Source organism: Cygnus olor, chromosome 2 (genome assembly GCF_009769625.2).
Source record: "Cygnus olor isolate bCygOlo1 chromosome 2, bCygOlo1.pri.v2, whole genome shotgun sequence".
NCBI classification, from domain to species: Eukaryota; Metazoa; Chordata; class Aves; order Anseriformes; family Anatidae; genus Cygnus; species Cygnus olor.
Window position 1 is genome coordinate 63,051,257 of NC_049170.1, and position 16,256 is coordinate 63,067,512.

The following is a 16,256-nucleotide window of genomic DNA, read 5'->3' on the forward strand; positions in this document are numbered from 1 at the left end:
GAAAAGGGGCATTTTTCCTGCAGAAAGTGGGGTGTGTATTGCTTTTAAAATTTTTGTTCAGAAACACTTTGGCTTTCCAAAAAATTAAGTTTTAATTGGAACAATTTTGCATTATTAAACAAGCTTTCTTAATGAATACTTTATTTTCACTTAATAAACCTTTGCAGTTTGTCTTTTTTTTTTTTTTTTTCCTGGTGAGGTATTTTATTCTTCTCTTATTTTTTTCCTTTTGATTCTCACTTTTGCAAAATACCTGACAATGGTGAAAAGAGTGGGAAGGAACTAGTATGAACATGTAATCAAAAATATGAAAAATCATTATTTGTTTGTTTTTTCCAAAAGGCTTTAATGAAACTTCATTTTGCACAAAAATTGTGTGCAGAGCCTGTGCGTGGGTGAACCAACCTGTTAACAAAGTTGTGATATTACACACAAAGACACATGAAGCTAAACCCTGTGGAACTCCAAAATGTCCTTGCTCACCACCCACACGGAAGAGCTTGTTGACTTTTAGTTTACATGGATGTTTATACCTTCTGTCATGAAAGTAGGAAGGCATAAAGGAGGGGTAGTGCTGCTGATGTCAGTGCACCCATGCTGAGCTGAACTGTCTGAAGAGCTCTCTCAGGGGGGTTGGTTAATGGATGGGGATGAGCTGGGTGATGGGCACTCCTGGATCTTCTCTCACCCTCTCTCCTCCCTCTCCCTCCTCCACTGCAGGGGTAGCTGAACAGTCCCTGAACAGGCTGCTGAATTGCCACTGACTCACATTTTTATGCAAATTGTTGCTGATTTGGGTTTGTTTTGAATAGTCAAAATTTGTAAGCAGCCTGGCCAGTCATGCATCTGGAGCAGATGTCCAGGGGGCTGCTGCCAGCTCTCCCAGGGCACGATTGTGCTTGTCAGACCGAGCTCTCTGCTCTGCCTCTTCTGGTAACCCCAGGGAGAGGATAGGACATGTTTGGGATGCTGCTCTGTGATCCTCATCAGCAGCCTTCCAGTGGATCACTGCATTCAACCGGGTTAATGTGCTTTTCTCTCTTCCTCTAGATTGCAGTTTTGGAGGAAAGATATACAACAGCTCTATGAAATGGCACCTCCCTAACAATCCCTGTATTACATACCAGTGCCAGGTAAGGATGTTGTGAGCACCACAGTAATTGAGTTGTGAGCTTTTCCCATAGAACTCTGAGCCTTTTTCATCCAATCCAAATAACCAGAAATATTTTATAACCAAAGCACAATAGGGGCTTTGCATTTAAAGCAGCTTAAATCCATTCATATGTGGCCTGCTACAAGCAGACATTCAGAAGGGTAGGTTGTACATGACCTGAGCACTGTGATAGCCAAACAATGCTGAAAGAGTGGTACAAAGCAGTGACATTTCCTGCTGTCTCAATCTTGAAATAATTCCTCGTTTTTCAGCATTCCTCCTTTTTTCAGCTTTTCTGAGATATAGGTTGTTATTATTTTAATAATTGTATACTTTTGTGTGTATGTGTCCATGGGTTTTACCTGGAATGGTCTTTAAGAGAAACCCATACCTAAATCTTTTCTTGGGCTTCTGCACTGTTAACACAGTGATATTTTTGGTAGCTTGTCTATCTGTTACTGTAACGTTTGCAAGATTGTCCATTTCCAGGCACAAAACAAGTAATTAAGTAATTTTAGTTTCTCTGTGAGTAAAGCTGTGATTTCTGCTGATAACTTAATCCAATTTTAGTAATGGCACTCAAGCAGCTACTAAGAATTACAAGCATTAGAAACAGGAGAGATGACTGAGTTTGAAGAGCTTCCACAAATAGGATAGAATGGTTTCAAGATTTTTCTTTCTGTGATACTTCTACTCTATGAAACCCACACATGCTTTTAAAGATGGGTACACTGAGAGGAAGCGTTCTGTCTCCTTGTACTTAATGAGAAGATACTCAAAGCTTGAATTTAGGTACTCTGCTACTAGCTACATGAAATTAGCAATTCTTTATTGCTTGTTTCTGTGTCTAAATGCACATCTGGGTAATCCTGTTTACCCTAGACCCATACATTTAAAAAAGCAGCTTTCCCTTGCCTCCAAGTGCAAAGCTGCAAGCAACAAAAAAACAGAGCAACCTCTTGTGCACAGATCCTCACACCTAGGTTTGTTCAGGAGGACTTTGACTCCTTAAACAAGAAGTACAGGAAATGTTAATTTACTAATACTTATCAGGAGAAGCATCAAAGATAAGTGTCTCCCCTCTACAGAACAAAATGCTTTTATCTGCTTTCTAGGTCTTTTTTACTCCAAGGGGAGAGGGGCAGGATGCCTTATGTCTGGTCTGTTTCCACCAAAGCTGCATGGCAGATTGCTGAGGATGTCTGATAATGCAGGATTCCTTCTCCTAAGAAGGTGCTTGCTTTCTTACCTGATGCATTTTAAGGCAAAACCTGCATCTGGAGTCAGGGAGACCCAAGTGGATCTTTTGGCTGTGAATTAACCTGAATCCTGATACCAGGCAGCAGCTACACAAAGAAAAGAGGCTTTGAAATCCAGCTCTCCATGGCATCCGCCATGCTGTAATAATGTGGCTAATAATAGTGGAGTTTTGCTTCTTAAAGCATCCAAAACAATAACAATAAACATGTCCGATCTGCTCTTTTGCAGGAGGGAGTGATAATAGAGTCAGAGGTACAGTGCGTTGTTCATTGCAAAAACCCATCCAAAGTTGCGGGGATGTGTTGTCCTATCTGTCCAGGTGAGACTTCATTGGGAGATGCTGTTCCATGTGTGCAACCGTATTTGTAACGATAACCTTTATTACCTGGGATGTTTGTCTAACTCCTCTGTTATATTTGACCAATTACTAAAATGCAGGCTGCTTCAACACAATGTGGTAAATGACACAAGAGCATGCTTAATATTTTTTAGTAGAGGATATACAGCCTGTGAAATCGACTGCCTGTGGCAACGGCCACATGTCTTTATATTATTTTTTCAGAGGGTCAGTCAGCTGGTTTTCCCTGGATGATAACTGGGATTTTGTTAGTAGGGGAAGTATAACAGTAACCCTAAGAGAGAAGATTGGTTTTTTGAAGGATAGTGTGAGTGGGTTGCCTTTGCGAAGCACAGTGGCAAATTAACCTGGTTTTATTACTAACTTGGTTTTAACAGTTTTTTTTTTTTAGGCAAGCACTGCTCCTGTTGTGGTATAATGGATTTATTGCATTTTAATTTGTTATCAATTCTGTCAACATCTAATACAAACTCGGAGTAAGAAGGAGTAAGTAAGAAAAAGCGAATACCTTAGAAAAGAGTTTCAAAGCTGCTTTTAATGGAAGACCTGACTTAGCCTTGCCTTCATTGGTACAAACTCATCTTCTATAGAAGAATGCTGTCTTTCCCAAAAAGGTATTTTGGGGGTCTCAAGGCCTTTGTAAAGGCTTGTGAAGTGATTTGTGTCAGAGAAGGATGTAAGATTTACTTTTCATATATTGTCCTGTGGAAGGGTGTGCAACAGTAAAAAGGCAGTGTGCTATCCTGAGCTAAACTTACTCAAATGCTGTTTTCCAGGTTGTATATTTGAAGGGAGACATTACAATGAAGGAGAAGAATTTAGGCCTGAAGGAAATAAATGTACCAAATGCTCTTGTATTGTAAGTATTTGCCTTTTGGCATTTTATCTCCCTGTATGAACTTCAAAAGGCACATTATTATTGTCATAACAAAACAAAAAAATATAAGGAATTCAACACTACTGTGTGTTCTTCTCTCCTCTTGCGTTTAAGCTTTCTATTGAAGATTTATTTCTGCACTAATATATTGTGTATCTCATATTTGCAGTTTATCATCTTTTTTTGTGACCGTACACTGTGTGCAAACAGGGCATGGTATTTGAGAACAGGTTGATGTGGTAAATTAGTGATGCTTTTTTATGATAGGATCATGCAGGGAACAAAATGCTTTTTGGTTTCCATCTGTTGATCAATATTTACTAGCTGTTTCCTTAAACTGATCTTTTGAAAGGAATTCTTTCCACAGCAAGAGTCTTTGCTCTGAATTACTGAGTGAAAGGATGAGAATAGCCTCCCTAGGCTGTCCCACATGGATTTTGGCTTGATGCTTAATGAAAAGGTCATATCCTGGATTTCATCCTTAACTAGCAACAATATAGAGAGGAAGTAATAATTGCATCCTTTGGGTAATGAGCACAGACTTCTCTTTCACTTCCATTAAGTTAAAAGATAATGCTGTATGAGCTGGGGCAGATAACTTTGACTTCACTGGTGTGATCCGTGAGACCAGTAAATGCAAAGCTCAAATCACCGCTTTTCTTGCAATTGATGGGCTGGCTATCAGCAGAAAATGCAGGACTGGGAACTTTACATTGCAGTGGAATGCCACAGAGTTTTATCAGTACCAGGCACAGCTCTCTTGTATCATTAAAACAAAAAATATATATATTAAAAAAGGGGGGGGATAAGGATAGAATTCAAAAATGAATATGTACTTACACATTTAATGAAGCTGCTGCAGAGAACTTGGACTGTTTTAAGGGAAAACAAGTCCTACTAATCTGAAAAATTAATTTACACTAAATCATCACTGCTTCTGTGGAGAATTAGGCAGCTCAGGTTGTTTTTTTTAAGTTTAATCCTGTAATAATGAAAGCATGTCGTCACACTTGTCACTGTGATATACGCCCCTGGCTCCTGCTCTGCCAAATGCCTGCTGTCCCAAGCAGAGGAGCATGTCTGCCTGCATGCTCGCTGGGTCTCCCTCACCTTTCAGCTGTAGTGGCAAAGCAGCACCTTTACACTGCAGCTCTCCCTGGTGATGCTGCTGAGGGGAAGGCAGGTCTGAGTGGTTAAGAAGTCTGTGGAGGCATGCTTGAGTCTTGTGAGGCTGCGCTTTGCTCTTTCCTGAATACTAGACAGATAGTGCCTATTGCCCAGTTGTTGGCATGCCAGTATCTTCTCGATCAATTTTTCTTTGTTCCCTGAATAGCAAAAGCAGCTGTGCCTGAAAGAGCACAGTGGGAGTGTGGTATATCTGGGGGGAGAAAAGATAAAGAAATATAGGCATATAGGGTCAGACCTGAGGGCCCTTCCTTGACAGTAACCAGTCCCATGGACATCAGAGAAGGAAGCACATCAGCTACCGATAGTAAGAGGTTTAAAGCCTCAAGCAAGAGGCTTAATGATCCCTTCTGAGAAAGGTGGTGTGACAGTTCTGGATGTTAATGATATCTATATAAAACATCCACCTTTAAGGCTGAATCTTACAGAGAGCAAAAGAAACAGTGTCTTCTGTGTGTATGCCATACCTGACTCCCTTCTCTCTGCAATTCCTTTTTCTACTACCTCTTTCCCATTTCCTTCAGAATTTGGGCCTATGTTAATTCCTACATAATTTAAATTGGAAGCAAGTAGCGGGCATTCTTAGGGCTATGATAGCTGTTTGCTGTCTGCTTTTGCATTTTGGGAATGGTTTTCCAGTCGCTCTCTTATCTAAGCAGTTGGTGGATATGCAGATACCAGTGTAGTCCTGTGATATGATGTGAACAGGCTTGTTTGTGATGTGCAGTAACTTGTGCAGGCTTTAATAGGTTAAAAGCAGTTTCTCACCCCAGGTTAGATTTCTGGGATTTGAGGCCATAACTATTTAGTGAGTATCTTGTGGAAATGTAACAGAGGTAGTGACACAAATCATTGCCAAGGTATTTCAGGGGTGGTGGTGGTGCAAAATACTGTCACTTTATTGTGAATTCTGGATTTTACTTCTGAAAAAAAGAAGTGGAAAAAAAAGATTCTGGTCCCCATAGGCCATCACTGTCCTTGGGGACTGCAGGCAGCATTGAACAGGAAGAAAGGAAAGAGGGAAAGCTGTGGTTTGTTTTCCCAGAGAGATGTAGGGCTGTCCCACACTTACTAAATTCATTACAATGAGTAATTACTTACAAAAAGGAATTTTACAGTTACAAAATGATGTGCTCAACACTTTGCATGTGCCAGAAAGACAGGACTGCAGGGCCCAGCCTTCAGAAAGCTCTTTGGTTGTTCAAGTCTGTGGTATTTTCAGCTCAAAGTGGTGCCTACTAGATGCTACTGAGCTCCCAGGGAATGCGAAGTGCCATTAAGATGTCTTTCTGTTGTTTTTAATGTGTATTGTTAGCACAAAGCAGGGATGTCAGGCCTTGAGGTGCCCTGTCTGCATGGAGGCCCCCGGCCATAAAGGAAGTGATGGCAGGCTGACGTGCGGGCAGTTTGTTCAATCCTCACCCACCATGCTATCAACTTGTTAGTGTGGTTTCTGCTTACCACCACTTGTGATCCTAGTTATTGTCTACTGAAAGCCAGATCAAACCTACCAGGCTCATTTCACATAGGTCACTGAAACAATCCATTAGCTAATAACTTTTGGGTTGCTACCAAGTCAGGCTGCCCTCGCAGGGGCGACGTGGGGATGAAAGGCTCCATATTCCATTACCACTTTCCTGAATGATCTACTCCTTAGGATGACCGAGATTTCTTGCCAAAAATGAAAATGTATCACCTCTCACTCAATGCATATTGCCTGTCAGGAGTGAATGAGCCGGACTTTAGTGACTCGGTTTCTCTGGGGAGATGCATTTGTGTAAGAAAGGTGGACAGGATAATAGGGATCTCCTATCATGTCGGCTGAAACCCAGCTGCCTCACAATAATTCATCTGTCTAGCCTGGTCCTGCTTTTCTTGATAGGCCAGTGGAGTGGTCTAGAGAGAGCTTGGATATTTTCCCTACCATAAGCACCTACTTAAGCAAAGGGCTGGCTGCTTTAATCAAGTGTTATTTCTCAGATACTACTTTTATGAGCTCGAGAGTGTTTCTGCTTGCACAGTGAGAGCACTTGGCTTACATGTTTCCTTTCCTACAGCCTGCATTAAAATAGTCAGACTGTGATTATCTTAAATGTTTTCACTTTCTCTTTTGATGTAGCACGTTTGAAAAAGGGGAAAAAAAAAAAAAAAAACAGGAGAGAGCCGGGGAAGGAGGGAGGAGAGGAGGCTTGGCAAGAGAGTGACCTTGCATGAGAGTGGTAACCATGGAGAAGCTTATCTTTAAATGGTAGTATCCAAACTCATAACTAGCTCCCTTTGACCGTGGGTGTATTCTCATGCGGCTGTTACCCAGACTGTGGGTGCTGCATATTTTGGCATGCGAGGCATGCAGGGGTATGAAGGACCACCACGCTGAGAGCATGCTGTGCTATGGAGGCACCTCCACTGGGGATTGGTCTTCCCCAAAACTCCCAGCTGTGAGCAGTGGGCCGTCCCATTTGGGGAACAATTGGGAGCTGGATTATGGCACTGCTGGGATGGCCGAGGGATGCACATGTTACCAACAGGCTTGAAAATGGGGTGGGTTGTGCTATCCATCTGTCCAGTGTGGAGGCATGTTGTGGGCCTGTCCTCATAGCTGCTTTTCCAAAATGATGCAAACCGGGTGAAACCTAAAGGGTTGAAAGCAAAGCACAGGGATTTGGATAATGGAATTTAAAAGCAGCCTCAGCTCCATGTTCATGCATACACTGGGTGCTTTTCCACTCCTGCACAGAGGGACTCAATGCGCACACCACTCCTGGTTTGCAGGTGTATGTGTGGGTGTGTGCAGGAAATGTCTTGTCATTTATGTTCCTGAGTGTTACGGTGCAAAAACTGCATAATGAAAGTTTTGCACAAAGAAAAGGAAATCACACTGAGAAAATCTGTTCCTAAATCAATGAGCAACAGACATTGCAATGGCAATAAGTAATGAGAAAGTACATATGCTAGTATTTTGGACACTGAGGGTGGAATTCATCTTGTCTAGCTCCAGCCATTTAGAAGTAACATGTCTAGTCTGAGCTACTTAACTGAGCTCCTCTTCAGTTAATTGGGGGGGGGGGGGGGGGGGGCGAGAGAGAGAGGATGGATTACCCTTGCAGATGCCTATCTTTCTCCACTAACTATAGGGGGAGCCTGCACAGCTCACATGGCTCCTGAGATGGCTGAAGATAACAGGGATGGATTCCACCCCTGCAGTCAGCTGGGTGATGGAGCACCCTGATACTGTGTTATAAGCTTGACTCTACCAGACATTGGGAGCTGCTGGAGTATGTTCTCACAACAACTGATTGCAGGGGATGTTCGCTAGCTGCGGGTACTCTGGTCTATTGGGAAACTCATCATTTAACACAGGGAGTGTGTAATTACATGTACCCCCTGCAAAGGCTGGTAAAAATTAAATCCTAACTTCCATCCTTGCTGCAGTGCCAAATGCCCGTCATCTTGAATTTCCATGTACTTGACGTGCTTTGATACAGCTCCAAATTACCACAGGTGCTGTCTGCCCCCACTTTGAGGGCTAAGAAATGGAGACAGTCTTAGTAGGGATGGAAAAGCAAAGAGTCTTCTGGTAAGAGTAGGGCTCGCTTGCTCAAAGTTAGTGATGTAAAAAGAAGTGGTTGGCTTACAGATGGATGAAAGTGGAGAGCAGTAAGCATTCAGAAATGGGATATAGAGAGGTCCTCACTGTTTCTCTGAGACTTCATTCTCCCCGCCACTGTACAGTTTTCTCCAGATTTTTTCGTAAGTCCAGAAGGTTTGGTTTTCTAGGCTAATAAAAACAGTCTTCCAGGTAGGTGAGGGAGTATGACTGTGCAAGTAGGTGTAGAACGTTAGGGACCTGGTTATGTGTTGAACTTCAGCAAGAAAAATGTGGCACAGACACAAAGACAGTGTCCTATTTTTTTCTTTATCTGATTTTCTTCAGACTTAGAAAAATGTACCTTCTTCACTGGGGACTGCACACTACACATGCCATGTCTGAAATATTAAATCTAATTACTTTTGGAAAGACCAAAATCCAAAATATGGTGGTGTGGTTTAGCCCGGCCGGCAGCTAAACACCACACAGCCGTTCGCTCACCCTCCCCCCTCCCTCTCTGGGGTGGGGGAGAGAAACGGGAAAGTGAAGCCTGTGAGTTGAGATAAAGACAGTTTATTAAGACAGGAAAATAATAATAACTATAATAATAATAGTATTAATAATAATAATGTGTACAAAACAAGTGATGCACAATGCAATTGCTCACCACCTGTTGACCGATGCCCAGCCTATCCCCGAGCAGCCGGGCCCCCCTCCACCCCGGCTAGCCACCCCTATATATTGTTCAGCATGATGTCAGATGGTATGGAATACCCCTTTGGCCACTTTGGGTCAGCTGTCCTGGGTCTGTCCCCTCCCAGCTCCTGCTGCATCCCTAGCCTGCTCGCTAGCAGGACAGAGCGAGAAGCTGAAAAGTCCTTGGCTTGGTGTAAGCACTGCCCTACAACAATTAAAACATCAGCATGTTATCAGCGCTCTTATCCTAATCCAAAACATAGCACCCTACCAGCTACTAGGAGGAAAATTAACTCTGTCCTAGCTGAAACCAGGACATATGGTTTGGACATTTTCTTTAAATAGTGGTTGGAAAATGCTATGAATATTTTTTCCCAATTATCTGTATAGCCATTTTAAATCTTCTTTTGATTTCTCCCAAACACTTTTTTCCCTAAAGTAACAGTAATGAAGTAAAGATAAAACTAAAATTAATCATTTTTTTCTGAACTACAAGTACACTCTGGAGTAGCAAAGCAAGTGTGCATAGTTCAGTGTAATTATTCAGTGTAAATGAGTTGCATTCATAAGCAGTTTGTATTGCTGTGGCGAGGTCTAATTTCCTTCCTCTGCAGATACTTGAATGTCGTCCTACACGTATCCCACCTGCAGAGCTTTCTAGTTTACCTGGTCCGTGTGTGTTCCCAGCTCAGTCTGTTCCTGTACAGAAACCTTTTTAATTTGGTGTGGATTGAAGGAGTCTTTCTGTGCTGTGAGAGTCTGTGCCCAGTCCAGGCACATTTCTAGGAGAGCAAAAGTACTGAGCAGCTTCCTAAAGATCCAGGTGACTTTTTAAAGATCATGGGCCCAGAACATATGGCATCTTTTTCATATCCCTTTCTTCATCAAAACCCTCTGCTTGATTCCTGAAGGGCAGGAGGGATAGTTCAAAAGTATCTCTCATATTTCAGAAAGCTCCAGGGTCCTCTGGCTTTGCTTCCAGATGTTCTCCCTTTTTCTCCATTGTTTGACATAGGTAGCACTACCTGGTTATTATTTCTGAGATGACATCTATGGACACTAGTAAAAGATTGGTGTCCATTGTGTTTCATGTCCTAAGGACGTGATTCTTGTCCCCAAGAGAAGAGAGTTTGGACTTAGAAATCTCCCAAATAACCCTTTTATCTTTCTTTCCATTTTAAGGGGAATTTTTCCTCTTGGAGGGTGGAAAGGCTGAGGAATTGGAGGAAGAAGCTCTACCTTCATCAGGCTTGTCCTGTTTAGACAGAGACTGTCTTTGCATGTTGATGATCCAAGATGGTATTGTGATGACTAATGAATTTAGTGATACTAGAAGACATAAAAGATTTAAAACTTTCTGGGTACCTGAAGGGCCTAAGTAAGTGCTGGTTAACATCCCCTTATGACTGTGCATTGCATGAACGATCACTGTTGCAGTACAGAGAAAAGGGTACAGAATTTCTTATTTAAATGAACTGAACGCATAGAGCAGGGTGCACATTGCATTCCTAAAGCATATAAAGAAAAAAAAAAAAAAGTTGACCACTTCTAATAATAAAAGCTTATGGCTTGAGTGTAGGTTGCTGTAGTTCTTCAGAGCAGAGGAACAGAGCTTATGCTGTCAGGTGTCTGTTCCCTGTCTTGTTAAACTTTTCCTAATTAACAGGCTGAGATCGATTGTTCTTATTGACAAAGAAGAATTAAGTACACAGAGCTTTAACAATAATGGAGAGCTGTTAACAGGCAGCCTCTGATGAGGGGACTATTTTTTATTGGCATTGAGCTGCAATGAAGTCTGCAAACATCTCTGCTATAACTCACTCCTTGCAAAGGCAAGAAACTATCATTTAGGGAAAACAGCAGTAAGATGGCAGAAAACAAAGAACCTTGTTAAAGTAAGCAAACAAAAAAAACTTCTGGCCAGGAGGGGATGAAAGGGTTGCACGTGGTCTCAGAAGGTTTCACAAAGGTTTTATGTGAGCCCGCTGTGGTACTTCTTGTAAGTGGCTTCAAATGGTGTATGTGTGTGGCATCTCATGGGAATGCTTGTGTGCAAAATTGATTTGGGTCTAAAAGATTCTCACAAGTTGTGGTAGGAAGCAGTAAAAGCAACAGCTTGTCAATTAACAGGGCCTTTGTTTGCCAAACATTTTATGAAGAGTCCAGGACCCTTCTGGCTGGTGTTACAATGAAGGAAAGGCTGAGAGGAGCAAGAGGTCTTGGCTTGCATGTTTGTCATCCTTTCAGCTTAAAAAAAATATGTGGATGTCACAGGTTCGGAGGTTGTTATCGGCTAACAATAGCTAATGCTTTTAAACTTGCACACATCCCTCTGTGTCCCAAGGCAAGATATTTTAGTATGTGCAATACTGCTAAATGAATTCGCAAATTCGCACAAGAGACTTTAATTAACTGTGTAACACCTTGTTTTCTTTTGTATGCTTTTTAAGAGGAAAAAAATTAGTTTTGAGACAATACATTGATATATGTAGGGCTTCATGTCCCTCCCTACCCCCCATAAATATGACATCTGCATGACTTTGGGTACCATATTTATTTACTTAATTGTGCTGTAGCCATTGATCATGCTCATATTTAATGTCTGTTGTAGGAGGCATAAAATGAAGTTTGGGATCATTAAGTTTGATTTGCTGTTGAGCTCTAGCATGATTGCCAAATTCCATCTTGCCTTGTTATCAGTCTGCCTATGTTCTCCTTGCTCTCTCCACTAAGTCCTACAACAGGTTTTTTGTTTTCTGCCCTGGAAGCATTGAATGTTGCTAAGGGAGCAAGTTTCCAACCCTGCCTGATACAATTGTTCTCCAGCTTGGATATGCTATGATTTAACATTTCTTACAATGAACTAGTCATATAGAAAGACTAGTCAAAGTTCCTTGGATTCCATCAACTTTTAAAATATTAATGAACATATGATTTTATTTATTTTCCCATTTAATGACAAGAGGCAAATGCATTGGATAGTAGAAGGGAGAAAAATGGTACCTAACAAATTTGATTTTCAAGATTGTGACAGTCTGAAACACTTTTTTTTATATAACCTACCCTCTTATGCTGAGAAGCAGGATAGGCAGAATAATTCAGTGAGTATCAAAATAGGTATGGGAAACAGGAAAAAAAAAATGCTTTGAGATATGACAGTGATTTACTTATTCTGCCTTTAACCTGTCAGAAATAAAATTTGACTAGGAGCCAAACTGCCATAACATCTTTGGCGCTCAATCTGAAGGAAAGATGCAGAAATCCTTGCGGGCAATTTAGGGTTGGAGTCACAGCAGGACTTGAGCCCCCAGCTTCCGTTGTAGGTGCTTAAATACTAAAAGTGGGATGTTAAAAATGTTTTCTAACGCTGGTGATAGAAATTGCCTGGATGTCTAACTCTTTTCCAGGAAGCCCCACTCCCATGGTACCTAACCTTCAGTCCCAAATGTGACTAGAACACCATAAACTTGACAGTCCCAAGCTTCGATGAAAAAAAAAAAAAAAAAAGGGAGTTTTCAGCTCTTTGCCAGAAGCTTTGTAATGAAGCAGTGACATTTTCCACAGAAAGCAGTCTTTTTTCTTTCTATTTTTTTCTTTACATGGGTATTTAGTACCATTATTCAATATTTTGTGCTAAAATCATTGAAATAGAAATTTCTTTATTGTCCCTACTTGGGTGTCAGAGCCAATGCAGTTGAAAGTGCAAAATCTGGATTTCCAGAAAACTCAGATCTGATATTTGAGGTATCTGAGCCCAAAAGAATTGAGTAGCTTGCATGCTTTATGTGGTTTCTTTCACCTTCTTTTCTCCAGAACACAGCACCAGGAGCTTTTGTGAGTAGGACAGAAGCTAATGTGCCCTTGCCAATAATATCTTTCTTTACGGTGGGCGGGGGGGAAGAAAAGCAGAGCTGGCCTCAGCTCTGAAAGTATAGCAATGAGTACAGTACCGTTCCTTTTACCATATTCTGCCCAGCACCCAAATATTCGCCACTCTGAAAAAAAAAAAAAAAATTGAAAATGAAACAATATATGTGAAAATAATTAATTCCAAGAAGCCTAAGGATTTTGTGCTTTTCAGTGCTCAGTCTGTTCTCTGCCTCCTCTCCTAGTTGCAGCATAACTTTTCTTCTTTTGGATGAATCTGAACAGCAATTCTTCCCAGCAATCTCAGTTCCTGATGCACTATTTGCTCTCAGCAGCTAGCTGAACTGCCCTGCTGCTCTCTGTCTTTTGAGGTCAGTTTTTTAATTCCCCAAGGTTGCTGCAATTACTATTCCTCCCCCGTCTAGGTGTTTTAGCAGTACACTTAAACAAGCATGGGTATGTACATGTCTGGGTCCATGCAGGGAGGGAAAATCCTGGGTCTACTACCTCTTTTTTTTTTTGTAGTTGACGTGTGTGTGAAATCTCTTATCAGTAGTAATTGCAGAGTGTCTGCCACTGTGACATTGTCTTTTGACTGTGAACATGATTCTTACACAGCAAGCACTTTGTAAAGTAGCTAAGTGGGAATAGGAACCATAAAAGTTGACACCTGGTGGAAACCAAGCCAGGCAGGCATTTTCTTTCCCCTTGGTGTTGTTACATTCCTTGTGGTCAGCAGTAATAGCTCTGCCTCCTGAAGTACCAGCTGCAGGTTTTTATGCAGTGTTCAAATGGGCATTTCTTGAAGCTCAAGTGTTTATGCTGTTCAGAGCACACATTCTCACTTCATGAGTATTCAGTGCAGCAGAGATAATAAGCAATTATATAAAATGAAGAGTAAGTTACTGGATAATTTGTGGGCAAAGGGAAGGGATGGAGAACAAACATGTTTGTACATCCACAACAACAAAAATATCATAGACCTAAGTAGCATGTTTGCTGTTATTCACCAGATTTTATTTTTTTTCCCAATATTTCTCTGAATCTAGCAAGAGACTAATAAGGATGCAATTAATACATGTAGTGACCAAAAGCACATTCTGCATTTTTTTGTAACGCGTGCCTGAGTTTCTAAGTATCTTATCAGGCTGCCTCTCATTGCTGTCGTACTCTGGGAAACCCTTTATATCAGTCTTTCTTCAAACTTATTGAAAGAGAAAATGGCAAAGGTCTCACGTTAGACTTGGACATTTCTTTCTTGTTCCCTTCTAGAGCTGCTAAGACTTTAGAGAGAAGCCCTGTATATGCTGATTATTATTTTTTGATTCCTGCATGATTTTTCATGTAGGGCAAAGGGTTTCAAACAGGGAAGACATTCCCTTCTCAGGAAGTGACAAGGTTTAGCAGATGGGAGCTAAGTCATGCTTAAGAAGGAATTTTTTTTCCATAATGATGCAGTACTTGTAAAACAATGCATAAAGCACATGGTGCTTGAAGTATGGCTCAAAATCAGCAGGACGCTGAAGCTGCCTACAGCAAAGCAAGGTGCCAGCTTGCCCACGAAAACCCAAGGGTATCCAGATAGTACAGATAAAAATCTGCCATTTCCGGCTCCCCACACATTCCTTCATCTCCTGCAATTTTGAGTTCTTTTTCTAAATGCTTGTGCTTATTAAAGTGGGGAAGCAAGCATGTGTCCTGGAAGTGAACAGATGAAAGCAAAGGCAACAAATGAAATTGTAATTTCTGGTGTACAGGATTTACATGGTATTTGTGCTTTTGCCAATGAAATAAACCAGTAATACTGGAAATAGCAGCTTTAACTCGGTATCACAAAAATAATTCTAAAAGCTCATTTGAAATTCATAGTGACTTTTATCAGACGGAACACTTTCTTTTAAGGATGACACTTGCCCACAGAAGGAAAGCTAAAACAAAATGTAACATACCACACAAGCTCAGTCAGAATAGCCTGAAATATTCATATCTAGAACACCAAAAAGCATATATGTGGTTCAACTATGAAATAAATATGAATTTAACATTTAACACATTAAATACAATTTAAGTACACAATCTCTGGATAGTGCATAACTTTGAATGTATTAAACTGTGCTTGCCCAAATGTTGAACAGTAATTTGGATAAAATTTAGCCTTTATAAAAGCTTGCAAAATTACTGGTTTAATAAATCAGAAGCAAAATGTTGAAAATGTGTAGGAGTGTGGCAATGTGTCTTCAACAGCCAGAGCTGCAGGATGAGGATGTCAGCCCTATGAAATATTAGCAAGCAGTATTTCTTTCTAGTCTGTTGACAGAAATGAAAATGTTTGAGGATTCAGGGCTTCAAAACTTCAGTTAAGAAAAGAAAGCACTAAAAAGAACAGGGTGGAAATCCTGTAGTTTATCATTGTGCTCTTAGTCTTAGCTTTCAGATCCAAAATATAAACGTCCTCAAATAAAAAAAAAAAAAAAAACCATGCTGGATACCACCACTTTTACTGGAGTTAGAAAGTCTTCCCAACATTGGCTTTGAATCCCTGGCCCTAGAGAAGAAGTTTGTTCTATCCCTTTTAAACCTAACTTCACTTAGACTCGGTGTCTCCTCCCTTATTTGAATTAAATAAGCTGAACTTAAAAGGTTAAAATGAGTGTGGTTTTCCGTGATAAAATTGAGATAACGTTGCTCATAAAACTGGAATCCGGGTGTGGGTTGGGTGGTATAAAAATGAGAAACTAATTGTGTCCACTGCAAAGTTTTATCACCTGTTGCTAGAACACTGTCAAAACAGCAGCCCACTGTCAAAACAGCAGCATGATGCCTTTGAAGTTTGCTCTGTGCTATCTCTAAATTTTGAAAAAATCTCTACATTTTGAAAAAGAAAGCCATTTTCCATGTAACCCCTCAGATCATGTGATTTCCTAGTTTAATTAGGTTCACTTCAGTGGTGTTAATTCAGGGATAGACTGAATCTTGTGTTCCAACTTATTGTTTTGTTGCTCGAAAGCAAATACTGGCAAACTTTACAGAAACATTGCGCATAACAGCTTGGAGGCTGAATGGAAAATTTAGCCTAGATAGATTAAAATAATATAATTTTGGGGAAGAGGAAGAGGTGTTTTTTCTTTTTTATAATGGAACACTCCCCAGTGAAACATAAAAACATAAAAAGTGGCGTGTGTACATTCATACATGAGCGCATCTGTTTTGTGTGTTATATCCGCGTGCGCTGGGGTGCTGCCGTGCCGGCGCGTGTCCCCATTGTGTCCAC

At 40.9% G+C, this 16,256-nt stretch overlaps 1 protein-coding gene across 9 annotated transcripts in view; it reads left to right on the forward strand.

The window, feature by feature from the left end:
- Positions 1–16,256, forward strand: part of BMPER (BMP binding endothelial regulator) — a 155,088-nt gene that overhangs the window by 38,532 nt on the left and 100,300 nt on the right. For all 9 annotated transcript variants that reach the window (XM_040548855.1, XM_040548847.1, XM_040548848.1 and 6 more), the window contains 3 exons: positions 1,051–1,133; positions 2,642–2,732; positions 3,548–3,630. In XM_040548855.1, the coding sequence (XP_040404789.1) occupies positions 1,051–1,133; positions 2,642–2,732; positions 3,548–3,630 (257 nt within the window). The remainder of the gene's footprint in view (positions 1–1,050; positions 1,134–2,641; positions 2,733–3,547; positions 3,631–16,256) is intronic.